This window comes from Natrix helvetica, assembly GCF_964273705.1.
Source record: "Natrix helvetica genome assembly, chromosome: 13".
Taxonomy (NCBI): domain Eukaryota; kingdom Metazoa; phylum Chordata; class Lepidosauria; order Squamata; family Natricidae; genus Natrix; species Natrix helvetica.
The window spans coordinates 4,044,998-4,072,942 of NC_138557.1; the positions used below are offsets into that span (position 1 = coordinate 4,044,998).

Genomic DNA, 27,945 nt, shown 5'->3' on the forward strand with positions numbered 1-27,945 from the left:
TGGGTGGAAACTAATCAAGGAGAGAAGCAACTTAGAACTGAGGAGAAATTTCCTGACAGTGAGAACAATTAATCAGTGGAACAGCTTGCCTCCAGAAATTGTGAATGCCCCAACACTGGAAGTCTTTAAGAAGATGTTGGATAGCTATTTGTCTGAAACGGTATAGGGTTTCCTGCCTAGGCAGGGGGTTGGACTAGAAGACCTCCAAGGTCCCTTCCAACTCTACTATTGTATTATTGTATTATTGTATTATATGTTAAATCAAGTTAGCAAGGTATTCAAACTTGGTCAGCTAATGCTGGCAGGAGAATTCTGGGAGTTGAAGTCCACCCTTCTTAAAAGCGACCAGATTTAAAGTGCCCACTTGGTGTTTTCCCAGTTCTTTTCTGGCTTAGTGTGACCTTTGGGTCGTTTTTCAACAAACCATGGTTTTATCAAGATGTTGGTTTGAGGATTGCCCCGTAGGACTTTCCCACCAACTATCCCTCCTGAAAAGTCCCATAACACCTTCACAGTAACTGAGTTGTTTATTGTTTTATTTTATTTATTTCATCAAGCATGAATTAGATAGCAGATATAAGTATGGACATGATTATGGATACATGCAAATGGATACGAATAAAAAGAAACATTAGGGCAGGGACGGGAGGCACGCTGTTGGAAGGGACCTTAGAGGTCATCTAGCCCAACCCTCTTTGCAATGGCGAGCGCTGCTTGCTACGGAGCGGCGGCACGTGGTTCCCCCCGCCCGCCTTTCATTTAATTTCATTATTTTCCATTGCCAACGTGCGTCCGGACTCCGAAGCCCGAGAAACGAGGTGCCGGGCTCCCATTGGCTGAGCCGCGCAGAGTGGGCGGGGCCAGAACTCCGTCCGTGTGGCTTAAACTATTTTTCTCCCCGCCCTTCGTTGAGCCTCCCACGTGATCCGCACTTCTCCCCGCCCTTCCCTGGGAAAAGTAGTTTCCCCCTCCGGCTGCTCCCTCCGCCTTCCCTTGCCGAAGGACTGCATTTCCCAAGAGGCAAAGCGTTCGGTTTTTGGTTTTTTTTTCCCGCTCCCAGGTATCCCTTTTTTTCGCCTCCCGCCGAGATGGCTGGAGCTTGTAGTTTGTGCGAGAGGAAGCGCCCGTTGCCCGGCGTGCCTCAGTTCCCTCTCGCCGGACTCCGTTTCCCGGCAGCCCTCGGGAGGCGGCTCCCAAAGCCTGCCTCCCCGCCCCCCGCCCAGCCCCGCCCTCCGCTGCCCCTTTCGGCGGAGACATTTGCGAAGCCTTTTTCCAAGATGGCGGCCTGGGGAAGGAGGCGCGCGGGGCCCGGCAGCTCCAGCGGCGGCGGAGGCGCCGCCAGGGAGAGGTGAGTCCCGCCGGGCAAGACGGGCCTCCTCGGTCCTTGGAGCAGGGCCTGGTGGGGCAGAGGAGGCGGCTCCCGGGAGGCCTGCGAGCCCCCTCCCCGCTTGGGAGGCCAAAGGCTGAGGGCTGGTGGTGGGGGGGTGTTAAAGAGGAGCAAGGACTACAACCCCCATCGTCCCCAGCGCGGCCGGAACGCCCCCGCCGATTCTCTCCCTCCCTCTCCAGGCCTTTGAGACCTACCCCACCCCCCCAAAAAGCCACCCATTGGATTGCACGTCCTGATTAAATGGGGGTGGGGATGGGTGGGGGGGGAGGTCCAGGACCCCCCCCCCCCCCTGAGTTGAGCTGCCAGGGCTTTTGAAGCTGGAAGTGTTTGGGGTGGGCGGTTAAACCAGACTTGGGGGAGCAGGAGGGAGAGAGGAAGGGATGGGGGGGTTAAACCAATCTTGGGGGGGAAGGAAAGAAGGAATGGGGAGGGGGTTTAAACCAACCTTAGGGGGGGAAGGATGGAGGGATGTGGGGGGAGTTTAAACCAATCAGGGAGGGAGAGAAGAAGAGATTGGGGGCTTAAACCAGCCTTGGGGGGAGAAGGGAAGCGGTGTTAAACTACCCTTGGGGGGGGCGACAGGAGGGAGGAATGGAGGGTTAAACCAGTCAGGGAAGGAGAGATTGGGGGCTTAAACCAAGGGGGGTTAAATTAGCCTTGGAGTGGGGGGCAGGGAAGAAGAGATGGGGGATTAAACCAGTATTGGGGGTGGCAGGCGGGAGGGAGAGATGGGGAGGGTTTAAACCAGCCTTGGTGCAGGAATGAAGGGATGGGGGGAGGGTTAAACCAGGCTTGGGGGGGGGGGCGGAGGCAGGAATGGGGGGGTGAATGCAGCCTTGTGGGGAGAGGGTGGGAGGAATGAGGGAAGGGGATTTAAACCAGCCTGGGGGGAGAGGGAGGAATGGATGGGAGGGTAGGTTGGGGCTGGTCATGTGAACCAGTCAAGGGTTGTGAGAATGACCTTGGGTGGACAAGGGTCAAAAGAGGGTCCAAAACAGGAATTGGGGTGTGGTGTGTGTATGTGTGTAGGAAGGTAGCGTCTCCAGAAGGGACCCTCCTAATTTTGGAGAGAGTCAAAGTAATGGGAGGGGGAGGGGAGAAGGATTTCCTGCCGTGCAAGATTCGGTTGGGGTAACCCAAAGTTGCTTTTTTTTTCCTTCAAGAGGCAACTGGACTTTCTGGTTCTTCTTTGAAGACATTTCGCTTCTCATCCAGGAAGCTTCTTCAGCTTTGGCTGGATGGTAGTGGGCAATGGAAGGATTTATGCTCCTTGCAGACAGAGCTGGTCGTTTGCATTCTTTTTTAGAGAGTCATTGAGGCCGCTTGGAGGTTTATCTCTGTCCTCAGGGTTATCGGCGTAGTGCAAATGGATATGGAGCCTTCAACCACTTCCTAAACGCTTGGCACAACATAGAAGAACAAACCCATAGGGGCTAGATTCAGCAGTCCATCTGCATTTCAAAGACATAGGCCACTCTTTTGAAGTCCACAGTTTGGACAGGGAGGACCGTTGGTTTGAAAGAAGAGGGGTCAAAGAGGCCATCTATGTCCCAATTGAACAGCCCTCTCTCAACAGAGGGGGGTGGATATGACATCATCTATCTCCGGTCTACAACACAGTCCGTTCAGCAGTTCCCAGAAGGCTCCCCACCCATTTGCACCACTCAGGTGACTCGGAGGACACAATGACCCTCTAAAAGAATGCAAATGACCAGCTGTCTGCAAGGAGCATAAATCCTTCCATTCCCCACCATCCAGCTAGAGAAGCTTCTTGGATGAGAAGCCAAATATCTTCAAAGAAATTTTTTCCCCAAAAAGTCCAGTTGCCTCTTGAAAAAAAGCACCTTTGGGACAAGCATGACCTGGAGGACTGGGAATCTCCATAGATACTGTTGGGGTAACCTTAGAATAGATATAGATTGAGTTCTCCTGGATATGCAGAGCTGGCAGCAGATTCAGACAGTGAAGAGGTTGGGGAGGAAGATGGGTCAGTCCTGGAGTCTGGGGAAGGCTCTGATGAGGGCTCTGTGTCGGAGGCAGAGAGGGGGCCAGGGCCGTATGCCAGTTATCAGCTGCTTTCAGAGTCAGACATCAGTGGGGCAGAAGAACAGCTGGAGCCTGTTCCCAGTGTGTACAGACGCAGAGTTGCCAGACAAAGAACAGGGGACAGTTTGGGAGTAAGGCCACAGGTGGACGATGAATGGCCCCTCCCAGAGGAAATAAAAGAGGAGCGAAAGGGGAATGGAGTTTGCAGGAGACAATTAGTCCACTTAATTGGTTGGTGACTCTCCGAGACTCCTTGCCAATTTTTGCAGATATCGGCCTGGCAGCTCTCCAAGCCAGAGAAGGTCTGTGACCGTAAATCCTCCTTTGAAAGACTTTGCTGGAAGTGAATGAGCAGAATTCACAGTCAATTAATAAAAGGGGATTTTGTCTGGACCAGGAGTTTGCTTCGTGCTTTTGGGAAGCCTCGGTCAGATCAGAAGTCCTGGGTGGGGGAGGAAAGAGTCCGGCTGTTTTGCAAAGGCCCAGGTTTTGTGAAAAAGGATGGGCTTGGCTTAGAAGAGGGAAGGATGATGGTGATGATTAGATCTTTTTATCTCTCTCTATATCAAGGCAGTGAGCTCACCTCATTGTGGGTTGGGGTGGACATCTGGGGGAGCACGTGGGAAGGGAGAAGTCAAGATCCATCCTCAGCTCAGGAACTTCTCGCCTTTCTTTCCTACATGTTGGAATCAGGGAGACACAAGTGTCCTAATTCGCTTCTGCAAGTACTTCCTCAATGCTGCTGATTTTTTTAAAAAAATTATAGACATTTTATTTAAAACATTACATTTAAAAAGATAAAGAACAAAAGAAAAAAAAATTGCAAGAAAGAAATAATATAGTACGGGAAGATACACACACACACACATACATATAAATAACTTCTCCTCATCACAAGTACAAACTATTTTAGTAACTTATCACCTTCTTTTAAAATATAACAAATGGTCTCTTCTTCCCTATTAGTTACTTTCCTTAAAAGCCTCAATCTTCAGTCTTAATGTCAGCAAAAGGCCATTAAGAATGATCAGTCATAAGCACCAGATCTATTTTAAGCTTGATCAAATAAACCAACTTTACATTCTTTGGTTTAACAATCTTGATCTTTAACCCCATCAAACAATGTTCTAGAATTTGATTCCATCTTTTTTTAAGTCCCTTCTCACAAAGTCCTTCCAAGCTTTAATGAGTCTTTTTTCCTTTTTGTCAGTCCAGTTATCCAAGGAACTCCTTTGATTTGTGATTTGTACGTTGCTTTTAATTATGAAGGCATCAGCCACTTTTCATTTCGTATTATCCTGCCAGCATCTTTTCCCCTATCATTCTTGTAGCTGGTCTTTTTTGAAACTCACTTTCAGATCAGTTTGTCTGGATAGGAATGACAAAAGACCCATTCAGTCTTCAATTCACTATTTCTTCCCATCCCAAGTCTTAATTTTTTAAATTTTAGGTTGTCATTTTCTGAACATTCCCTCGAATCTTCCAAAAGTGACTTCTGGGTGCACAATTGTTGGTGCTGGTTGATTTGTATTTTCTTATATGGGTAATGTATTTGTCTTGCATTTGGAAAATTAGGTTGGGGGCTGGCATGGCATTAATTGGGTTGTGGGTGGGCTCTCAGCTTGTCAGTGTTTAAATATTTCACCCTTGGCAAGATAGAAAAAAAGGATATTTTGTTGCCGTGGGAAGTAAATATTGTTGGGAGGAAGATAAGAGGGAGGACTTGAACTCCTGAATGAAACGTGGGAAATAAATGTTTTTATTTTCTTCCTCTCGGTTAGTTTCTGAAAGAAAAAATAGTTGCAACCCAACTCTTCTGTAACGAAGTCTGAAAACTGCAACTTAATTTTTATTCTACTGGCCAATTTCAAACTTTGCAACAAACTTTTCTAACTTCACGGTGCAGCTTGATGCATGATGGGCTGTGAGGGTTTATTATTATTATTATTAAAATAGTTGGATCTGCAAAGGAATGAAAGAAAAAGAGCTTAATTTTTTTCAGGATATATGTCATATAAACAAGGATGCCAAAAGATACTAAAACCAGGACCACCTCTAGATCAGGGGTCTCTAACCTAGGGCACTTTAAGACTTGTAAACTTCAACTCCCAGAATTCCTCAGTCAGCTGGCTGGAGAATTCTGGGAGTTGAAGTCCACAAGGAGCCAAGGTTGGAGACCCCGGCTCTAGAGAACTTGGCTACAAATACTTGCATGCTATCCATTGTCCAGCAAAAGATTGGATCAACCACACGTGAATTTTGTTATCAAGGGGTTGCCAATCAAAAGATGACATCGTTGTCTAGTTTGCATTTCTTGGGTTGCTCGTTCACAGGGTTAACCATTAAACCGCAGTGAGGAAATGGGGGTTGAAGCAGATGCTTTATTGCTCCAGTCTCTCTAGTTGATTTATTTTTATTGATTTACTAGATTTTTAAAATCTGTTTATAACTAACTCACAGGGGCAAACACATACCTAATACTCCTTCCACCTCCTGTTTTCCCCATGACAACAATAGCGATAGCACATGGACTGAGATACGGCTTCAAAGTGCTTTTACAACCCTCTCTAAGCGGTTTACAGAGTCAGCCTCTTGCTCCCAACAATCTGGGTCCTCGTTTTACCCACCTCGGATGGACGGAAGGCTGAATCAACCTTGAGCCTGGTGGGATTTGAACTGCCAAATTGCAGGCAGCCAGCAGGCAACAGAAGTAGCCTGCAGTACTGCACTCTAACCACTGTGCCATCATAGCCCTTCCTGTGAGGTAGATTGGGCTGAGAGCGATGGGAGGGACTGGCCCAAAGTCGCCCAACCGTCTCATACCTAATGCAGGACTAGAAATCCCAGTCTCCTGGTGATTGGCCCAAAGTCACCCAGCTAGTTTTCATGCCTGAAGTGAGATTAGAACTCAGTCTCTTGGTTATTGGCCCAAAATCAGCCAACTGGGTTCCATGTTCAGTGCAGGACTACAACTCCCAGTCTCCTGGTGATTGGCACAAAAATCATCCAGCTAGTTTTCACGCCTGAAGTGAGACTAGAACTCACAGCCACCTAGTTTCCAGCCTGGTGCCTTAACTACGACACAAAAACTGCTCTAACGTGAGGCAAAGGCTACATTTTATAATTAGTCTTCCACATGCTCCCAGCTCTAAAGCATGTTTCCATTGTATTCTGGGATCCTATCCGGAATTACAAGGACACACCCTGGCTTGCATTTATTAATATTTATTTGCTCGATAATAAAAGTTTCTTCCTCCCTCCCCCCGCCCCAAATTGTTGGAAATATTCCCTTTCCTCCCTCACCTTAAAGTAGAATTAGCTGTGGTGGTTTTTTTACCTTTACCCTGGGAAACATATTCTGCTGGCTGATTATATATATATAATATATCCATATTTCTGAAAATGTGGGAGGGTTGATAGGCATTCTTGTCCTGAAGGCTTCCAAGCAGCTGTCCCAGAAAAATTCTTATTTGAACCATGTGGTGAATTCAGATCTCATGTTTCTGGGCAAGCCATAATGGCATCACAGTGGATTCTTTCCTTTTTAAGAGTTCTCCCACATAGTTTTTTTCTTCCGCTGCTTTTTCCGAAACATCTCCAAGAGTCGCTGGCTGCAGCTAGGAATGCAGTTTAGATACAATGAAATATGTTCACCCGTTATCTGCCTATTTCCCCAATGGGCCCAGTCCTTCGGGTCCTCCAATTCAGAGCTGTTTTCCCTGACCCTTTTTCCTGAAGTTGTGTTTGGACTGCTGGCTAGCTTTGAAGGAAAGGCTATGGGTAAGGTAAAGGTTCCCCTTGCACATACGTGCTAGTCGTTCCCGACTCTACGGGACGGTGCTCATCTCCGTTTCAAAGCCAGTGCTGTCCGAAGACGTCTCCGTGGTCATGTGGCTGGCATGACTCAATGCCGAAGGCGCACGGAACGCTGTTCCCTTCCCACCAAAGGTGGTTCCTATTTTTTCTACTTGCATTTTTCCATGCTTTCAAACTGCTAGGTTGGCAGAAGCTGGGACAAGTCACGGGAGCTCACTCCGTTACGCGGCGCTAGGGATTCAAACCGCTGAACTGCCGACCTTTCTGATCGACAAGCTCAGCGTCTTGGCCACAGAGCCACCGCGTCCCTTCAGGCTATGGGTATGAAAGGAGGAGTATTAGTGGGATCAATAATGCACCGTTGCAGCAGTTTTCCAGCCTTGGCCACTTTAAGGCTTGTGGACTTCAGTTCCCAGAATTCCTCAGCTGGCTGGGGAATTCTGGGAGTTGAAGTCCATAAATCTTAAAAGTTGGACACCCCTGCCCTATGATTGCATTGAACCTTGGCACTTTCAAGATAGGTGGGCTTCATTCTGGGAGTTGAGCCCCTCCCCCACCTCCCCCTATTGTAAAGTTGCCAGAGTTGAGAAACTTCTTAAATTTCTTGAGTTACAGAAATTGAAAAAAAGTGCTAGAATTTGGCTCATCGTATCGGGACTCGTCTGACGTTCTCTCTTTGGATATCGGAGGCCAAGTCGGTTTTCTCCTCAAATACAATATGTGTGGGGCGATGGGAAATTGAACCGATAGCTGCGATGCTTTAAACTTTTTTGAAGTTTCTGCCAGCAACGTTACGGATGATTGTTGGCCCGGGTGGGTCTTTTAATTAGGTTGCATAATAAACTAGCGCTCAATTATTCTCCAGCGTCCTTCGATAGTGCTTTAGATCCTGCCTTATTAATCCATAATGTGTGTTTGTGTGATCTTTGACCGCTGCCTGTTGTGATTTATTTGGGAAACTTAGGCTGTAGGTTAGCTTGATGTGTACTGTCCAAAGCTATAGGCAGAGTATTGATTTTAATTTTTTTTAGGGACATTTGGTTTAGTTTCTTGATGTTTGGCTTGGGTCAATGCAAGTAATCTTCCAGAATCTGGGTAGGGCTTGGTCTAAATCAGTGGTTCTCAACCTTCCCAATGCCGCGACCCTTCAATACAGTTCCTCATGTTGTGGTGACCCCCAACCATAAAATTGGTGTCTCGGTTCCTAAGACCATCGGAAATATGTGTTTTCTGATGGTCTTAGGCGACCCCTGTGAAAGGGTCGTTCGATCCCCCAAAGGGGTCCCGACCCACAGGTTGAGAACCACTGGTCTAAAGGCTCAATTGTTGTATCTAAAGATGCATAACATTTTTTTAAAAAATTGATCCATTCAGTGTTGTGTGAATCTCAAAAGATTGCCTGCGGTTTTCTTGGCAAGGTTTTTCCGAGCTGGTTTGCCATTGCCTCCTTCCCAGGGTGGAGAGAAAGTGACTGGCCCAAGGTGCCCTAGCTAGCTTTTGTGCCTAAGGCAGATCTGGAACTCACCATCTCCTGGTTTGTAGGCTTAACATTAATTGCTACCAACACCAAACTGGTTTTCCACTCCACATGTTAACATTAGCCTCCTGTGCTCCTGTTTTGTGTAAAACTGGAATCTGTTAAATGCCCAGTTTAAACATGAGCGGCTGTTTCAAGTTTGCAATGTTATGTTTCCGCCATAAATCATTGGCTTAATTTTTTCTCTCTCTTGTGAACCTGGGTGCCCTTAATTAACACAATTAACCATCTCTGGCCTGTTTTTAATAAATACATTCTGAATGTTCAGAAAGTGCCAAGAAAGCAATAAATATTATTAATTGATCCTTACCCAACTAGTTGGATTGCTCTGTAGATAATTTGTTTCCCCGGGGTAGTTTTTGTTCCAATATGCATAAATCCTGGGGTACATTCGTAGCAGGCTGGCGTTTTTGCTTTAAAGGGTTGCTTGCGTGACTTAAAGAGAGATTCGCTCTCTTGCTTGTATTTTCCAAACTTTGGTTCGTGTAATGAGACAGAACTGAATAGGAATATAACTTTGTCCTTTTATTAGAGAGGAAAATGTAAAGTATTTCCCCTTCTTTCGTGCAAGATCCTTGCTGCATTTCTGCATAGCAATCCTCCACTTAAAGAACAGATTGTTTCTTGGAAGGGAAGCACGTTCTAGCTAACCTGGGAAATACTGGTAGTAAGTCCTTGACCTATGACCACAACTGAGCCCAGAATTTCTGCAACTAAACAACACAAGTCGTTCAGTGAATTTTGCCGTGTTTGGCAAACTTTCTCACCGCATTTTGTTAAGGGAATTGCTGATGTTGCTAAATTACTAATAAGGTTGTAAAGTAACTCTGGCTTCCCCCATTGACTTTGCTTGTCTGAAGGTCGCAAAGAAGGATCATGTCTCTCTCTCACACACACACACACACACACACAGAGGACTCTGCACCCGTCATAAGTACATGCCGGTTGCCAAGTGTCTGAATGTTGATCGTGAAGACGTAACAATTGCGTGAAAAATGGTCCTACGTCGCTTCCTTCAAGTGCCATTGTAACTTCGGTCATTAAACGAGTGTCTAGGGCAGGGGTCTGAAACCTTAAACAATCAAAGAGCCATTTGTACCCATTTCCCACAGGGAAAAAAAAACACTTGGAGCCAGAAAAACTGGGTGGGTGTGGCCAACTTGACATCACTCACTCCCAGTCACATGACCTCCCCCCCACTGCCACGCCTACCCAGGTTTTGAGGTTCCCGGTGTTTTCTGTGGGAAATGTCCGTCTCTCCCCTCCCCCCTCCTCTCCCTCCCTCCCCCCCCCTCTCATCTCAGGCCAGGCGAGGAGTGACTGGAAGGGGAGGGCAAGGGGCGGGGCCAGGCAGTGGTGGGTTCAGCCGACAGGGAGCCACAGACCTAAGAGCCGCATATGCGGCTCCGGAGCCACACATTGCCCACACCCGGTCTAGGGCTACCTGTATTCCTAGGTGGGATAGCCAAGCCACTTCCTTTGAAGGTGTGCAGAAACTCTCAGCCTCCAGTGGGGTGGGACTGGAGGGCCGCTGTGAAGTGGCACCACCCAGGTACCCTCTCTGGTAGACCTTGCGCTGCGTGAGTTGAATTTTGTGAGACATCACAACTCTCCACAAAGAAAGAATTCATCCCTTTCCAGGAGCTATGACTGGAAATTTCGATCTCGGTTTGCTGTTCAAACAGACCATTTATTTTTATAAACAGCGAACAAACCTTACGTGCATATTTAAGATTGATCCAGGAAACGGCCAGCGATGCCTCTGTATACGGTTAATGTGCCATGCATAATTCATAAGTGAGATTTCCCATTTTCTGTACTGTTTTTAAAGCCCGCTTAATCTCAGGACCAGCTTTTTAAAGGTCTCTTTGGCCTCTATAGCTGGATTTCTTTTTAAAAAAAAGGTAAAATTAAATGTTTGTCCTTAAATTAAGCGACATCTGATTTTATAATATGCTTACATTCTCAAATATAATATTCTTACAGTTGTTCCTAAAGCCATGGGAACAGCTGGGTGGGATCAAAATTCAAATAGGGCAGCATCACTCTTCCCCATCAGATGTCATCGGAAACCCGTAATGTACCTGCATTAGTTCCCCCCCACCCGCTCATGTTTCTCTTCCCGTAGGTATAAATAGCTTCTATAACAGCTATACAGTGGACTTCAACTCCCAGAATTCCCCAGCTAGTATGGCTGGCTGGGGAATTCTGGGAATTGAAGTCCACCCATCTTAAAAGTTACCAAGGCCGAGAATCACTAAACTTAAGTGATCCTTCTGGTCCCTTCCAACTCTATCGTTCATGGTTGGCTGGGGAATTCTGGGAGTTGAAGTCCGTCCATCATCTTCAGGTTGCCAAGGCTGAGAAACACTAAACTTAGTGATCTTTCTGGTCCCTTCCAACTCTATGGTTCATGGTTGGCTGGGGAATTCTGGGAGTTGAAGTCCATCATCTTCAGGTTGCCAAGGCTGAGAAACACTAACTTAGTGATCTTTCTGGTCCCTTCCAACTCTATCGTTCATGGTTGGCTGGGGAATTCTGGGAGTTGAAGTCCACCCATCTTCACATTAAGGAGAAACACAACTCTAAAATAAGGTGGTTCTCTCCCAGGCTTAAGATTGTGATAGGGAAGAGATTTGGCCAAAGCACTTAAAATCCACCCTGTTCGTCCCTGCCTTACCGACGCCAGCATGCGAGACAGACGCTAAACAAATCCCGTGAAACCCCAAATCCTGCTTTTGTGAGGGGCCCGAAGCCCCAGTGAATGAATGCGTTGAATAGAGGTGTTCCAAAGCTCGCTCACATCCTGGCCTGGACAATAGACCTCTCTCGGGCCATATAATTTAGCTTTAGATTTTGTCAATAGCTCTTTTTTTTTTTCCCCTGACGCGGTGGCTTCAAAATGTGCTAAGTTGATAAGCTCACTTTGTATACACCCAGCCCAGTGCTGGCAAAATAACTCAGACGCTTGGTTCTCGGGGATCAGAATCCGATTTGAAGCCGTTTGCCTTTTTGCTGACCCGTTTGACAAAAGAGCTGGGAGCCGGTCTGGCTTTATCAAACCCCCCGAGGCCTCTTTAGAATAACTCTGGAGACCCATAAAGTCCACCACTTCCCCCGTTCAAGAAGACCTCAAGGTTTTGAAGTGGCTTTCCTAGAGGCCCAATAGTCAATGGAGACAGGGGGGCTTCCCAACCAGACAAAGCGGGCAATCGTTCAATCTGCTAGTTTTCCAATTAACGTATTTTCGGAGTATAAGAAGACGACGGAGTGGGCAGAGACGGCAAAAAAAACGGCTATTGCCAGGGTGCCAGCGATGGTCTCCCAGAGGCCCTTGATCGGGAGGGCACAGGGACAGGCGGGAGGCCTCTTCCCCCACCCCTTCTGAGTAAACCCTCTCCTCTTCCTTCCCACAGGGTCTCCTTATCCGCCACGGACTGTTACATTGTCCACGAAATCTACAACGGGGAGAACGCGCAGGACCAGTTCGAATACGAGCTGGAGCAAGCCCTGGAGGCCCAGTACAAGTACATCGTGATCGAGCCCACCCGCATCGGGGACGAGACGGCCCGTTGGATCACGGTGGGGAACTGCCTGCACAAGACGGCGGTGCTGGCGGGCACGGCCTGCCTCTTCACCCCTCTGGCTCTCCCCCTGGATTATTCCCACTACATCTCTCTGCCGGCCGGCGTGCTCAGCGTGGCCTGTTGCACCCTCTACGGCATCTCCTGGCAGTTCGACCCCTGTTGCAAGTACCAGGTGGAGTACAACGCCTACAAACTCTCCCGCTTGCCCTTACACACGCTGACCACCTCCACCCCGGTGGTGCTAGTGAGGAAGGACGATCTGCACAGGAAGAGACTCCACAACACAATAGCCCTGGCGGCCCTGGCGTACTGTGTAAAGAAGGTGTACGAACTCTACGCCGTATGATTGCGGCCGAGGACGGAGGGAAGGGGCGGGGTGGAGGGGAGAGAAACCCATCCGAAGCGCTAAAGGTGTATTAAGGACTCTCCTACAGGAACAATTCGACTATTTTTTTTCCCTCTTGAAGTGGTGCCTGGAAAGCCGTTTTCTTTCGGTTTACCCGATTATTATTATTATTATTATTGTTGTTGCTTTGGTTATTATTTTTTTTTTTGGGGGGGGGGAAGAAACAATCACACGTCACGCATCAAGGGATTCCTGTTATGTTTTTTTTTTTTTTAATGCCTCAGATCTGCGGCGCACGAGCAATGAAGACAACAGTCGTGGGATCTCGGTGCAAGGAAAACAATACAGGGGGTTGGTGGGTCGATATTGGTTCCTCCACCCATCCTCCCCCACCCCACCCACCCTTGGGGGGTGGGGGAAAAAACAACAACCCTTAAGTATCTTGTTTCATTGTATTCTACAGAACCAGCTCAACGATATCACTGACCATTCATTAAAGGATGAGAATTTCCAGAGGTCCTTTTTTTTCTTTTGGGACGAAAAAACATCTGGGAGGAAACTCTTCAGCGGGGGTGGAGCCCAATTTCAAAGGACAGATTGTCCGAATGAGCTCCCTCACTCGTCAGTAGACTGAGAGAATCTACAGCAAGGGTGTCAAAACGCGAGGAGGCCCAGTGGATTCTCCTTGCCGTGGCCCTTCCCCCCCCCCCCCCCCCATGCAATAACAGGGAACAGAATACCGTGTTTTTTGTAGTATAAGATGCACCAAGATTTTGAAGAGACCATTCAAAAACGGGGGCAAAAACGAGCAAAAAACAGCCTGTTTTCCATTCACTTTTGCCCTCCCCAGCCCGCAGGAGCACCCTGGAAGCCTCCTAAAGGCCACGCACGGCCATTTTTGCAAAAGGAGAGAGGTTTCAGGAGGCCAAAAATGCTGTACTCGGTGTATAAGACGCACCCAGATTTTCAGCCTCTTTTTTTGAGGGGAAAAAAGTGTGTCATAATATTTTCTGCAAGCCTTTAGTGCAGCAATTTTCTTTAAAATGAAAAGGAGGAGAGAGTGATTAAATCATCCCAGCTTCTGTTTGGCCTGATCTCAAAGAAAACGCACGGAGGGGTTCTGCTATTTGTAGCCATAAGCTTATTTTCCGCAGAATGTGCAAGCAGATGTTGCAAAGGCTCTGGATTTTGAGGAGCAGGGAAGCAGCCGATGGGCCATGAATGGGTTTAACACTCAAGTAATTTGCATTTCGGGATGGCGAGTTCGGTTTGCGGTTTTCGGCTGCTTGAAAACTGCTAAGGTTAGAGTAGAAAAGGCAAAGAACTGATCGTCCTTGACTTACAACAAACGGTTGTAAGCAGTGAGAAGTTATGACGGCGCTGAAAAAAGGGACTTAATGTAATAACCATCGTCGCTTCTCCATAGTCGCATGATCAGAATTGGGGCGCTTGGCAACCAGCCTGTACAGGTAGTCCTCGTCTTACAACGACCACAATTGAGCCCCCCCCCCCGATTGATGTTGCCGATTGTGAAATTTGTTAAGTGAGCTTTGCCCCATCCTAACGACCATCCTTGCCACAGCTGTTGTGAATCACAGCCGTCGTTAAATTAGTCACACGGTTGTTAAGTGAATCTGGATTCCCCACTGGGTTTGATTGTCAGAAGGTGGCAAAAGGGGATCCCCTGATCGGAGACCCTGCAACTGTCGTAAATGTGAGACGGTTGCCAAGCATCGGAATGTAAATCGCAGGACTATGGAGATGCTGTGACGGTCGTAAGTGCGAATAATGGTCATGACTCATTTTTTTCCAGTGCTGTTGTAACTTCGAACCGTCACTAAATGAATGTAAGTCGAGGTTTATCTGTACTATGCTCCTAGTTGCTATGCTGGCCAAAATCAGACGCAATCAAGCCATTAATTAAATCATTGGTAGAATAATGCAGATTTTGCCACTGTCCAAAGTTTTTGAGATTTTTTGAGAGAGGCAAACACATAAACCTTAGTTTTCCATGTCATGCTAAGCCACACAGTTTATTGAACCCAGGGCTATGCTGACACACCATACCAGTCAAAAGAAGAAGAAAAACCATTGTAGTTTAACCAGATATATGTAGTTCCTCTATCTTACATATACTAAAGACCTATAAGTGTCCAATAAATGGCATCACTGCCATTTTCTTTTAACTTGGAATAATTTAATACTGTGTTTCCCTGAAAATAAGACCGGGTCATATATTAATTTTTGCTCCAAAGATGCATTATTAGGGGTTATCTTCCAGTTACTTTATTTTTCAGAGTATAAGACGCACCATTTCCCCCCCCAAAAAAGAGGGTGAAAATGCGGGTGCTTCTTATACACTGAATACAGCATTTTTGGCCTCCTGAAATCCTGCCCAGTGCATCCGGCTTTTCACAGAAAACGGGGCGTGTAGAAGGTTTGGGAGGCCTGCAGAATGCTCCTGGGAGCTGGGGAGGGCAAAAACCTTTTTTTAATTACCTCTTCAAAAGCTTGGTGCGTCTTATACTCCGGTGCGTCTTATAGTCCAAAAAAATACGGTAGGTCTTATTTTCAGAGAAACACAGTACTAAATGCATCCATCTGGCTGATTATCCTACCTGGGGCTTATTTCTGGGGGTAGGGCTTATATTAAGAGCATCCCGAAAAATCATGCCAGGGGCTGCTTTTCCAGTTGGGTCTTATTTGGGGGGGGGGGGGGGAGCGACTCATATTTTTTTTCCTCTCCCATTTAGAAAACCAAGTGTGAAAGTTAAGCTTGAAAGACAGGTGAGAAAAAGAACTCAAAATATCCAGCTATTGATGGCATGTTGTCTTCTGAAGATCCACCGAGCGGAAAGCAGCAGCACATCGGCCAGGGACCTTCCGTTCCCTAAATCTAACATGACTTGGCTAAGCGTTAACCGTATTTTTCAGAGTATAAGATGCACCTTTTTCAATGAAAAAAGAGGGTGAAAATCTGGGTGCATCTTATACACTGAATACAGCATTGTTGGCCTCCCGAAACCCCTCCCCCTTTGCAAAAATGGATGTGCAAGAGCGTTTGGGAGGCTTGCAAAATGTTCCTGGGGGCTGGGGGGGGGCAAACAATGGGCAGTTTTTGGCCCCCAGGAGCACTCTACAAGCCTCCCAAAGCTCTGCATGCCTTTTTTTTTTTTTTTTTGCAAAAAACAAGGCGTGCAAAAGGTTTGGGAGGCTTGCAGAGTGCAAAAACTTTTTTTTTTAATTTACCTCTTCAAAATCATAGCGCGTCTTATACTCCGGTGCGCCTTAACAGTCCAAAAAATACAGTATATACAGAGAATGCTTCGCAGGGCCCAGAAAGCTCTCCATGGGCGAATGCTTCTTGTCCCCAGACAAAAATCCGCCTCTTAGTGCAGCGAAGGATGAAACGTTGAGCTCTTGCAGTTCCTCACCGGTGTAAGATACAAGGCCTAGCAGCTTGGGTCCACACTTTTTGATGTGGCGAAGTCTATGGAGGCGGACTAGGAGTCCTTGTCTTTTTCCTCCTTGCCAGCTCTCCTGGCCATGAGGGTGAAGAAGAGAGTGGGGCAGAGTGGTCGGAGGTAGAGCGCCAGCGCAGGGAGGACACCGGCCACCAAGACTTCCTTTCGCTTCTCCCCCACGGCGTTGAGGACCAGTCGAGCCACATCCGCGGCTGCCTTGCCTTCACTGGTGGTCTTGTCCATCACTGCATCGAATAGAAAGCGAGAGCGTTTTTTAAGGTGCGGAGAAACTTCCTCTCTACCACGGATGAGCAAACGCAAAGACGGCGAGTTCTCGACCCAAAGGTGCTTTCTTTCAGGAGGCAAGTGGACTTCCTTGCTGTTGTTTTTTTCTTGTGAGGACGTTTCGCTTCTCATCCAAGAAGCTTCTTCTGCTCTGACTTGGGATGGCGGGGAATGGAAGGATTGATATTCCTTGCAGACAGAGCTGGTCATTTGCATCCTTTTAAAGGGTCGTTGAGGCCACTTAGAGGTATAGCTAAAAGTCTGTAGAGATTCTCGTTGTTTTTCCCGGAGGACGGAGAATCTCTACAGTCTCTTAGCTATACAATTTGGGATGAACATCCTTAGAATGGTGCGGGAGGAGGAATGGATTTCCAGAGGGGCAAAATACTGCAGACTACAGGAACCATTTGCACCACTCAGGCGACCCTGAGGACACAAATACACCTCCAAGTGGCCTCAATGACCCTCTAAAAGGATGCAAATGACCAGCTGTCTGCAAGAAGCATAAATCCTTCCCTTCCCCACCATCCAGTCAGAGCTGAAGAAGCTTCTTGGATGAGAAGCGAAACGTCTTCGAAAGAAAAAACACTCGTTGCCTCCTGAAAAAGCGCCTTTGGGACAACCCTGACCTGGAGGACTGAGAATCTCTACAGACTTTTATCTAATCCTCAATATAACAACCTTAACCTGCTGGAAAGCTAGGGCTCATTAATAAGTCTTCAGCCCTCCAAATTCCCTGCTTGTTGTCATTTTTATTACTTTCATTATAAAGGAAGCAGCTGTTCTGCAAAGAAAGACAGCAGCCTCCAACCTCCTCTGCGTTGCCAGCAATGCCCAAGTGCATTCTGTACAATTAAACTTGGGTAGCTCAACGGCCTCTTTTCGGGGAGGGAGGTGGGGGGGGCTGTCAGATGCCTTTTTCGTGCTGCCATTCTGAGGAGCGGCCGTAACATCTCTGCTGAATTCCAGATGGGCCGACCAGCTCCCCCCTAACAGCTGAGGGGACAACCTCCCCTACCATGAGCCCTTCACAGCATCTCAACACCGTATGCCTCTACGGTTCAGTGGTTTTTTTTTACAGCCTACCGTATTTTTCGGACTATAAGACGCACCGGTGTATAAGACGCACCAAGATTTCGAAGTAAGAAATAAAAGTTTTTGTCCTCCCTGGCTCCCAGGAGAAACTTTGCAAGCTTCATCAGGGCTGGGGGAAGGCAAAAACGCCCCCGTTTTTCACTGAAATGGGGGCATTTTTCCCTCCCTCCCCCAGCCCTGATGAAGCCTGCAGAATGCTTCAGTGCAGACTCTTGGGGGGGGGGGGAGTGCATCTTATACTCAAAAAAATACGGTAATTGCTGGTCTGGAGATGTCTGGATAAATGACTACACAAACAGTCTCCTTGATTAGCAGAAAGGAGGAGAACCGGTCCTCACCTCCATACTGGGATCCGTCTGATGTGACGGCGTTGAGCGAAAGGTTGGTCTGGATGTAGCCGGGACACACAACCGTCACTTCGATGTTGAATCGCGCCACTTCGGCTCGCAAACAGTCAAAAAAGGCTTGAGTTGCATGCTTGGAGGCCGCATCTGAAGAGGGTGAAGGAGATAGGAAGATCACCAACCTACGAGTGCCTACAGCAGCCGGTGGGCAATTCATTTTTCCCAAAGGGGGCTATATGAGAAGATCCCCTCGCAAGGCGCCGCAGAGGAAAGCAAAGACTTACACGCCGAGCGGAAAGGAATGCTGATTTTGCCTTGCACGCTGCTGATGGTTACGATGTGCCCTTTCCTCCTCTTCATCATGGCAGGCAGGAGGGCTGGGATGGAAGAGGGGGGGGTGGGGGTGGAGGAGGTGAAATTAAAATCTTCAAACACGACCATAATAACTGCAGGGAGTCCTCGACTTATAGCCATTGTCGGGAGCAGCATTTCCACGGCTGGGCGAGGCACACGTTGAGTCTCCCGATTCTACCCACTTTTGCGCATGGAGGTTGAAGTGAATCACACGGTCGGTAAGAGAATCCAGCTCCCCACACCCACCCCCGCCGACTTCGGTGGTTGGAAGTCAGCTGTGATCGACCGTCATAAATACACGAATGCAAATATACGGTGAAGAGCACCGTGAAGCGGTATATAAGTCTAAGGGCTATTGCTATTGCTTCTTACCTTCCTTTCCATTTTTTCCCTTCTCCCTCCCTTTTCTCCTTCCTTCCTTCCGCCTCTCCCCACCCTCCCTTAGAATGCAGTGCTGCAGGCTATTTCTGCTGACTGGCGGCTACCAGTAGTTCGATTCTGACCGGCTCAAGGTTGACTCAGCCTTCCACCCTTCCAAAATCGGTAAAACGAGGACCCAAATTACTGGGGGCAATATGCTGAATTTATAAACTGCTTAGAGAGGACTGTAAAGCACTGTAAAGCGGTATATAAGTCAAAGTGCTGTTGCTATAAAGACAAAAATGACGGTTGCACCCATCGCAAGTGCATTCCCGTTGCCAAGTGTTCGAAACTGCGCTTTGTCTCTATTCTATTCTTCCCGTTATTTATTTAATTCATGATTTTGCTACATTGCTCGGATCCGATTTTTTTTTTTTTTAATTTTCTTTTCGGTCTTTTCTCACCTGGAAGAAGTGGAAACCGACGTCTTGAGCCTCACCTTTTGTCAAAGCGACAGGGCCAAAATAATTGGTTTCCATCACTTTCCGGTCCACCTCTATCACAGTCTCCGCTATGGTGCCCCGGTAGCTGATCCCGGCGTTGTTAATTAAAATATCCACATGATCCACGCAGCTCAAAATCTCCTTCGCAGCACTCACGACCGCTTTGATATCCGAGAGATCAAAAGCCACAATCTGATGTTTGTGGACCTGCGAAAAAAATTTTTTTTGGGGGGGGGGGAAGATTAAAAACACACAACTTTTTGCACCCAAATATTTTCAGCTACAGCATTTGCAGCCTTGCCTTATATGGTTTAGGAACTCCACGGCTTATGACTACAACGAGCACCAAAATTTCCGTTGCTAAATGAGTTTAGCAAATGCTAAGCTCCGTTGCTAAATGCTAAACTCATTTGTGATGTGAGTTTCGCCCCATTTTACGGCCTTTCTTGCCACGGTTGTTAAGTGAATCTTTTGGTTAAATTCTGAGTTAATATTTTAGTTTTCTCTTTATTTATTTTAAGCCCTGCCACTTTACTGAATTGGTTTATGTCTTGTAATAGTTTTAGTCAAATTTCTAGGGCTTCCTCTATGATAAATGTTAGATCGTCTGCAAAGGCCTGCACTTTGTACTCCTGTGTTCTAATTTTCAATCCCTTTATGTCTTTGTTTTGCCTAATTCGTACCATCAATGTCTCTTATTGAGAGGATAAATAACAGGGGGGATGAAGAGCATCCCTGTCTTACCCCTTTGGTTATGCTGAAATCTTCTGTTGCTTCTGTTGTTTAGTATTATTTTTGCCCTCTGACTCGAATATATTGCGCTGATCATCCGGATAAATTTATCTCCGAAGTTCATTACTGCTAATTGACTTATAAGAAAATCTCAATTCAGGTTATCGAATGCTTTTTGTGCATCAATAAATATCAATGCTGCTTGTTTTCCTGAGTGTATCTCCTAGTATTCTAATATGTCCATTATCATTCGTATATTGTTCTTTATGTGTCTGTTGGGTAAAAATCCCTTTTGGTCTGGGTGTTATGATTCTGTTTAATATATTTTTAATTCTTTCCGCCATTATTGTCATAAATATTTTATAATCAGTATTTAGCAGCGAGATTGGCCTATAATTTTGTTTTTCAGGAATCACTGCTGCTCTTAAGTTAGTAACACGGGGTTGTTAAGTAAATTTCTCTTGTTGATTGTCGGAAGGTCGTAAAAAGTGACCACAACGGTCATAAGTATGAAAAACTATAAGTCACTTTTTACAGTCCTGTAACTTTGAATGGCCACTAAATGAACTGTTGTAAGTCGAGCACTTACCTGTAAACTTACATTGCGTCCTCTTTCTATTTTGGAAGCTTGTCCCAAGGTATTACCAGGAACAAGGAGAGAAACTCAAATTAAATTCTCCCTTTAACAGAGGTGTGTATACACCACTGCTGTCCCCAAGGTGCTTTTTCAAAAGGCAATTGCATTCTCGAAGTCGAGCAGGTGGGAGCAACAATATCAATTTCCCAGCTTGCCTCTTGCTTTCTCGCCCACTACTCACGTTTTTGAGGGCGTCAGTGGCAGCAGATAACTCCTGGAGAACATCCTGAAGCTTCTCTCGACTTCGGCCACACAGCACCAGTTGGGATCCCGCCACGTGGAAAGCTTTGGCGCATTCTGGCCAGGAAGAAAGCAAAGAGAGAGAGAGAGATTGTGTGTGTGTATGAGAGAAAGAGAAAAATCTGTGTGATTATAAACCCAAGCACGTCCTGGTTTAGTCTGCAGTGCAGGTCTAACCATGGAGAAGCAGGAGATACATCCCTCTTCTTCGCCGGATTGAATTTCAGGAGAAAACCTTACCTTTCCCCAATCCGGAAGTCGCCCCGGTGATCACCACTACTGCATCTCTCAGATAGGACCTTGCCTGGAATCGTCTGACCAATTGTAAGATAGCGAAGATCCCTGCGCCACCGAAAAGCAGCGGAAGAAGGATCCCCGTGGTGAAATCCATGAGCTTTTGATTTCTTCTGGAAGGGCAGAAAGGAATGAGGGGAAGAAAAACAAAAAAAGGCACGTGAAATAGATTGATCGCTAACTCGTTTTAAGTCAGCCGTGTCAACTTCAAGACAGGTGGACTTCAATTCCCAGAATTCCCCCAGCCAGCGTGTTAAAGTGATGATTAGTGTAAAATTTAAGATTTCAAACCTAGATGTCTGTTGTGGCCCGCCAGTGGCCAGCAGCAGAGTTGGACAGTGAGGAGGTTGGGGAGGAACATGGGCCAGTCCTGGGGGCTGAGGAAAGCTCAGAGGAGGGTCTGCATCAGAGGCAGAGAGGGAGCTAGACAGCAGTGAGGCAGAGGAACAGCGGGAGCCTGTTCCCAGTGTGCGCATGCGCAGGGCTGCCAGAAGACAAGAACAACTAAGAAAGCAGGGTCGACTTTGGAGTAAAGCCACACCTTGGAGGTGATTGGCCCCTCCCATAGGATGCAAAAAAGCAGGGAACGGGGAGGGGGCTTTTGCAGGAAACTATTCGTTCCTTCGGTTGTTTCAAGAGTGGAAAGTTCTGTTTGCGACTATAAGAGACTCTGTGCCAAGTTTTGCCTTGCCCTGCGTTTGGAAACTAGTTATCTGGCAGCTCTCCAAGTGAGATAAGGTTCGTGTGGATAAACATTCCTCTGAAAGCCTTGCTGATGGTGAAGGAAAGGAATTGACAGCCGTGTCAACAGAAGAGGCTTTGCAGGGACCAAGACTCTGCTTCATGCTTGTTAAGGAGGCCTGGATCAGAACACCGTCATCGAGGTGAGCTTCGTAATGCCCCGTGCGTACTTTTTCACTTCCTTTGCACAACTCGCTTAGCTTCTTAAGCGAAGTGGGATGCCGATCGTTAAGCAAAGTTGTCATCGAGCAAGCTCCGGTTCAAACAGGAGGCGAAAACCACACAGACACACATGCCAAGCAAAACTAACTCGACAAAATGCCAAGACCACCTTGCCTTCTGTTGCGTCCACCTGAGAGAAGACACTGGATCCAGAGTCAGACAACACGCCTTACTGTGCTTGGGACTGCCCGGATCTGGAAGGAAGTTTGCTCCAACTAAACCCGGGGCCAAGCAAACCATTTCCGGTCTTCTCACTTGAGACAAAGTTCTAACAGTGAGTCTTTACAGGGAGATCGTTCAGGCAACGTCAGGGACATGAGAAAGGCAGCAGAAATTCCCAAAGCTCTTTGAAATGACTTTTTTAAAAAAAAAAACCCAATGTCTATAGGTAGTCCTCGACTTACGACGGCAGTTGAGCGGCCCAAAATGTCTTTGCTGAGCCAGACAGTTCATTTGTCCCATTTTACGACCTTTCTTGCCTCAGTTATTACAGCTGTTACTAACTTAATTACTGCAATGAATTGCAATAGCGCTTAGACTTATATACCGCTTCATAGGGCTTTACAGCTCTCTCTAGGCAGTTTACGGAGTCAGCCTCTTGCCCCCAACAATCTGGGTCCTTATTTGACCCACCTCGGAAGGATGGAAGGCTGAGTTAGTCTTGAGCCAGACAGGATCGAACTCCTGGCAATGGGCAGAGTCCCTCTGCAATACTGCATTCTAACCATTGTGCCACTATGGCCCTTCCTTCCTTCCTTTCTTCCTTCGCTTCAAACGGCCACTAAAACAGCCAGATATAAACGGAGGATTACCTGTATTTAAATATTAAGAAAATTGTCTTGCCGTGAACAAGACGGCGTACAATAAATAATTCCCCAGTTAAGAGGCTCGTACGTTTATTTCAACGTCTTCCTGAATAATTGAAGAAGAACAAGTGAAAGATAAATGCTCCCTCTTACATATTCATTGCCAAATGGGACTAGCTGCTCCGATACATGTACAGTTCTCGATTTAAGGAACCGTAAGAAAAACCCATGCTGCGGAACTGTTAATGGAGAAATCCTTCATCCCTCCTGAGATAAAACAAAGGAACTGTTGTGACCCGCCAGTTGTGGAGCTGACAGCAGATTCGGACAGTTGGGGAGGAACCTGGGCCAGTCATGGAGTCTGGGAAAGGCTCTGATGAGGGGAGGCAGAGAGGGGGCCAGGGCCGTATGCCAGTTATCAGCTGCCTTCAGGGTCAGACATCAGTGAGGCAGAAGAACAGCTGGAGCCTGTTCCCAGTGTGCGCATGCTGCCAAATGAAGGGAAGGAGCTAAAGAACAGGGGTCGACTTGGGAGTAAGGCCACAGGTGGAGGATGAATGGCCCCTCCCAGAGGGAATAAAACAGGAGCGAAAGGGGAGTGGAGTTTGCAGGAGACAATTAGTTCGCTTCATTGGTTCGGGACTCTCCGAGGCTCCTTGCAAAGTTCTTCAGATATTGGCCTGGCAGCTCTCCAATCCAAATAAGGTCTGTGACTGTAAATCCTCCCTCGAAAAACTTTGCTGGATGTGAATGAGAAGAATTCACAGTCAATTAATAAAAGGGTTTTTTTGTCATAAACAGGAGTTTGCTTCGGGCTCTTGGGAAGCCTCAGTCAGAACAGCAACATTTGCTGCTCTTAAAACCTCCTTCGGCTGAATTTAAACTGGCCATCAAGACAAACCTGGCACAGTGAACCTTTCAAGGAAACCCCCACCCCCCACCCACTGTGCCCACAGAGGGAACAACCATTAACTTTAATGTCGCTTCTCGGACGAGCGTTTCCAGCAATTCCATATTGCAATCAATGCTATGAAGGCAGGCTAAAGAGGCCTGCTGGGTTTTTTTTAAAAAAGAAAAAAACAACCGCCTAATGCAAAATAAATCCTAACTGGGAAACCGAGAAAGGAGACGAGCAAGAGAGCGTCAGATTTTCTCTCCTAAGTCTCAGGTTTGGGGGCGTCCTCGTGAATACCTTAAGGTGGTCTTACCTCGCGGAAAAAGAGAAGCTTCCATGACAGAGCAGTGTCCCATGCTGGGCTCTGGAGGTTTTAACCCCGCCAGCCGAAAGATTTAAATAGATAAAGGGCTGGTGGCCAAGCTAAGAAGTGGCACACGAGTGTAGAGACAGCCTCCAAGTAACACACTGTCATGTTACAGGCATGTCTATTATTTCAAGAATGAATGGGTGTCCTGTGGATATTCGCAGAATGAATATCTACATTTTGTTGGACTGGTTCAGCCTAGAACGGGGGTATTTCTAGTTCAGAGATCCAATCTGATCTAGTAGTGAAGGCACCAGACAAGAAAGCTGTGGAAATCCCTCTAGAAGAGAAAATAATAAATATATATATATAAAAAAACAGATGTGCAGAAATGGATAAATAGATCAGTGATGGTGAACCTTTTTTTTTCCTTGGGTGCTGAAAGCGCATGTACTGAGGCCCATAATGCAGATATATATATATATATCAAAAGTAGCTTTCTTTCTTTTTTTAAAAAAAAATCATTTACTGCACTGGAAGCTGTCTGCTAACTATTTTTAATTTTAACAGCACCAGACTGTGCTCGCCAGCATTTAATGATTCAAAATTGCTTCACCTACATGGGGGGGGGGGGGGGGGGGATTAAAAATTCTGGCCCTTCTTTTTTTGCAAGCTAAATTTAGTTCTTTTCTCGCCAGGCCTTGCCACAAGGAATTCTGTCCTCAAATACTGTTCAGACCGAGGCTTCCCAAGAGCAGGAAGGAAACTCCTTGACCCGACAAAACCCCCTTTATAATTGACTGTGAATTCTGCTCATTCACATCCAGCAAAGTCTTTTGAGGGAGGATTTACAGTCACAGACCTTATCTGGCTTGGAGAGCTGCCAGGACGATCTCTGCAGAACTTGGCAAGGAGCCTTGGAGAGTCACAAACCAATTAAGCGAACTGATTGTCTCCTGCAAACTCCACTCCCCTTTCGCTCCTCTTTTATTTCCTCTGGGAGGGGCCATTCATCCACCTGTGGCCTTACTCCCAAGTCGACCCCTCTTCTTTAGCTGTTCCCTTCGTCTGGCAACTCTGCACATGCGCACACTGGGAACAGGTTCCAGCTGTTCGTCTGCCTCACGGATGTCTGACTCTGAAGGCAGCTGATAACTGGCATACGGCCCTGGCCCCCTCTCTGCCTCCAACACAGAGCCCTCATCAGAGCCTTCCCCAGACTCCAGGACTGGCCCATCTTCCTCCCCAACCTCCTCACTGTCCGAATCTGCTGCCAGCTCTGCTGGCCACTGGCGGGCCACAACAAATACTTCCTTCCTCCCGTTCCTTGCCAATAAGGCCCAAGAGCTTTTACAAATCACAAATGGAGGTTGTAAATTCTGAATTAGGGACAATCTACTCCATCTTGTGCTGGATGAAGGAAACTTCCCAACAGATGGTTAATCAAGCAGGGAAGAAATCACTCTGTCTTCCATTGTTTCACTATGCACGTAAGGCACATATGCATAATTGCCTGTGCCCATTTTCCATACATCCATTCAATTGCGGTATTACATATTTTTGAACTTGCTTGAAGTGATGGAACCAAATTAAATTGCTCAAGAGTTTCAGATCAAGACGCAACAAGAGTCGACTTGTTAAGGATCCCAACCCAGCAGCAATTATAATACGAGAGAGTCCCTCAGCCAGCTTGATCTTTTTTCGACATCGTCTCGGATTAAAATACCATGATTACATTCTCCTGAGAAGTTCCATCGGATGGCTCTTAATTCCAAGAAGGAGGGGGGAAAAAAACAGAATCTAGCTGCAAGCCTTCTATGTTAATATTACAAAAATGCTGAGACTCCAGTTTGGCTTTGAGGCAAACATAATTAAGGCTGACTCAAGATGGCAAATGTTCTGGATTTCCCAAACCATCTTTTCTCATGGTAAGAGCTCACAGTTGGGTGGACTTCAACTCCCAGAATTCCCCAGGCCACTATGGGAATTCTGGGAGCTGAAGTCCACCCATCTTGTCATGGTTGAGATACACTGTCCTAAATTAATCCCAAGAACTTTGTGGACAAAAACTCAAAGCTAAAATGCAGCTATTTCATCGTCCATGGTGAAGACAGAGACTTACAACAACGAATAACTATTAATTAACAAATTAGATACATAAATAGCCCAATCATGATCCTACAAGGTAAGTTAGAGTGATAGATGACAACTGCCTTAAGATCAACTCCCAGTCTCACCTTCCAACCCAGAGATTCTCAACATCGGCAGCTTTAAGAAGTCTGGACTTCAGCTGTTGGCTGGGGAATTCTGGGAATTGAAGCAAATTAACTAAATTAAAATTGCTGAGAAGGTAGGACTGCCTGGAGAAGAGCCTCATGCTGGGAATGATGGGGAGCAAAAGAAGGGGACGGCAGAAAAGGAGGTGGCTGGATGGAGTCACCGAAGAAGCTGGTGTGAGCTTGAATGGACCCCAGAGGATGGTAGAGGACAAGAAGGCCATGGGGTCCATGGGGTCACGATGGGTCAGACACGACTTCACAAGTAACAGCAACACCAAAAGTTACTGAGATTGAGAAACATTGTTCTAAACTCCCTCCCCATCCATGTATGGAGGATTTCCATTACCCATTACCCTAACATGGTTTCCATCCATTGCCTTCCATAACCATTGGATGACAATTCCCATCCCCATCAATGCAGCCATGGCCTCAACCTGTCACTCTCCACCCCATCCTTTCCATTCACCCCCTCTGCAACCAGCACCCTCTGCCTGTTTTGGATGGGAATGTCTATCATGGCCAGCTATTACATTGGCTGTGGATGATGGGCACTGCAATCCAATGCCCAACATGGAAGAGTTAGGAAAACGACTCTACCCCTCTCCCATCTACCCTCTTTCTCGATTTATGTAGCCAGGCTTCCCAATATTTAGCAAGAATATATATATATACACACCCTCTCAAAGAACCACCCCCTATCCAGCTATTACACTGGCTGGATGATGGGCACTGCAATCCAATACCCAACATGGAAGAGTTGGGGAAATGATTCTACCCCTCTTCCATCTAACTTCTTTCTAAATTTATATTTCTTGCTAAATATGAAACACACACCCACTCCCTATCCAGCTGTTACACTGGTTGTGGATGATGGGGACCGCAATCCAATGCCCAACATGGAAGAGTCAGGAAAGCGACTCTACCCCTCTTCCACCTACCCTCTTTCAAGATTTATTTTTCTTGCTAAATCTGAAACACCCACCCCCAAAGAAAAACACCCCCTATCCAGCTATTACACTGACTGTGGATGATGGGCACTGCAATCCAATGTCCAAACACGCAACAGTGGAGAAAGCAACTCTACCCCTCTTCCATCAACCCTCCTTCTGGATTTATTTTTCTTGCTAAATATGAAACACCCGCCCCCAAAGAAAAACACCCCCTATCCAGCTATTACACTGGCTGTGGATGATGGGCACTGCAATCCAATGTCCAAACATGCAAGAGTGGGGAAAGCAACTCCAGCTCTTCCCATATTCCCGGATTTATATAACCAGCTCCCCCTATTTATAAAATTGTGACACCCCCCCCCCCCACCAACATATATTCCCCCCCACCAACTCCCCCCCCCCTTTCAGGTTTCATACCAGCTACCTTGCAACTCCCATCACAGTGATCACATACCCGGAATTGGGAAGGACACCTTCTCCCCACCCCTTTTCTCCGCTGCATCCAATCAAGACGCACCGTTTCAAACCAGACGCCGGGCGGAGCTATCGGGCCAACAGCCAATCAGCGACGGCGCGAGGTCGGACGCCCCGAAGCAATCGATGCAATAGGTGGTCCAGTTGCCTTTACGTTCTTTCCGGAAACTTTGACCGTAGGAATAGCGTTCCGCCTGGCTTAGAGTTCCGACCCAGCAATCCCTCTAAGCCTTAGAGAAAA

At 46.9% G+C, this 27,945-nt stretch overlaps 2 protein-coding genes across 5 annotated transcripts; one reads left to right on the forward strand and one right to left on the reverse strand.

Moving 5' to 3' along the window:
• The first annotated feature begins 1,071 nt into the window (after positions 1-1,071).
• TMEM11 (transmembrane protein 11) lies at positions 1,072-13,152 on the forward strand. The gene is made up of 2 exons (XM_081965683.1): positions 1,072-1,348; positions 12,206-13,152. The coding sequence occupies exons 1-2, from the start codon at positions 1,089-1,091 to the stop codon at positions 12,720-12,722; spliced, it is 777 nt and encodes a 258-aa protein (XP_081821809.1). The 5' UTR covers positions 1,072-1,088; the 3' UTR covers positions 12,723-13,152.
• On the reverse strand, positions 12,890-27,695 carry DHRS7B (dehydrogenase/reductase 7B). Of its 4 annotated transcripts, none has more exons than XM_081965677.1 (8): positions 27,652-27,690; positions 26,239-26,308; positions 20,977-21,143; positions 20,678-20,793; positions 19,124-19,334; positions 18,195-18,287; positions 17,905-18,057; positions 12,890-16,431 (listed from the first exon to the last, which is right to left on the reverse strand). In XM_081965677.1, the coding sequence occupies exons 3-8, from the start codon at positions 21,125-21,127 to the stop codon at positions 16,226-16,228; spliced, it is 930 nt and encodes a 309-aa protein (XP_081821803.1). In that variant the 5' UTR covers positions 21,128-21,143; positions 26,239-26,308; positions 27,652-27,690; the 3' UTR covers positions 12,890-16,225. The 4 variants fall into 4 exon arrangements, with proteins under 4 accessions (XP_081821803.1, XP_081821804.1, XP_081821802.1 ...); XM_081965678.1 differs by having other exon boundaries at positions 27,655-27,672; XM_081965676.1 differs by lacking the exon at positions 26,239-26,308 and having other exon boundaries at positions 27,655-27,695.
• Between the last annotated feature and the right edge of the window lie 250 nt (positions 27,696-27,945).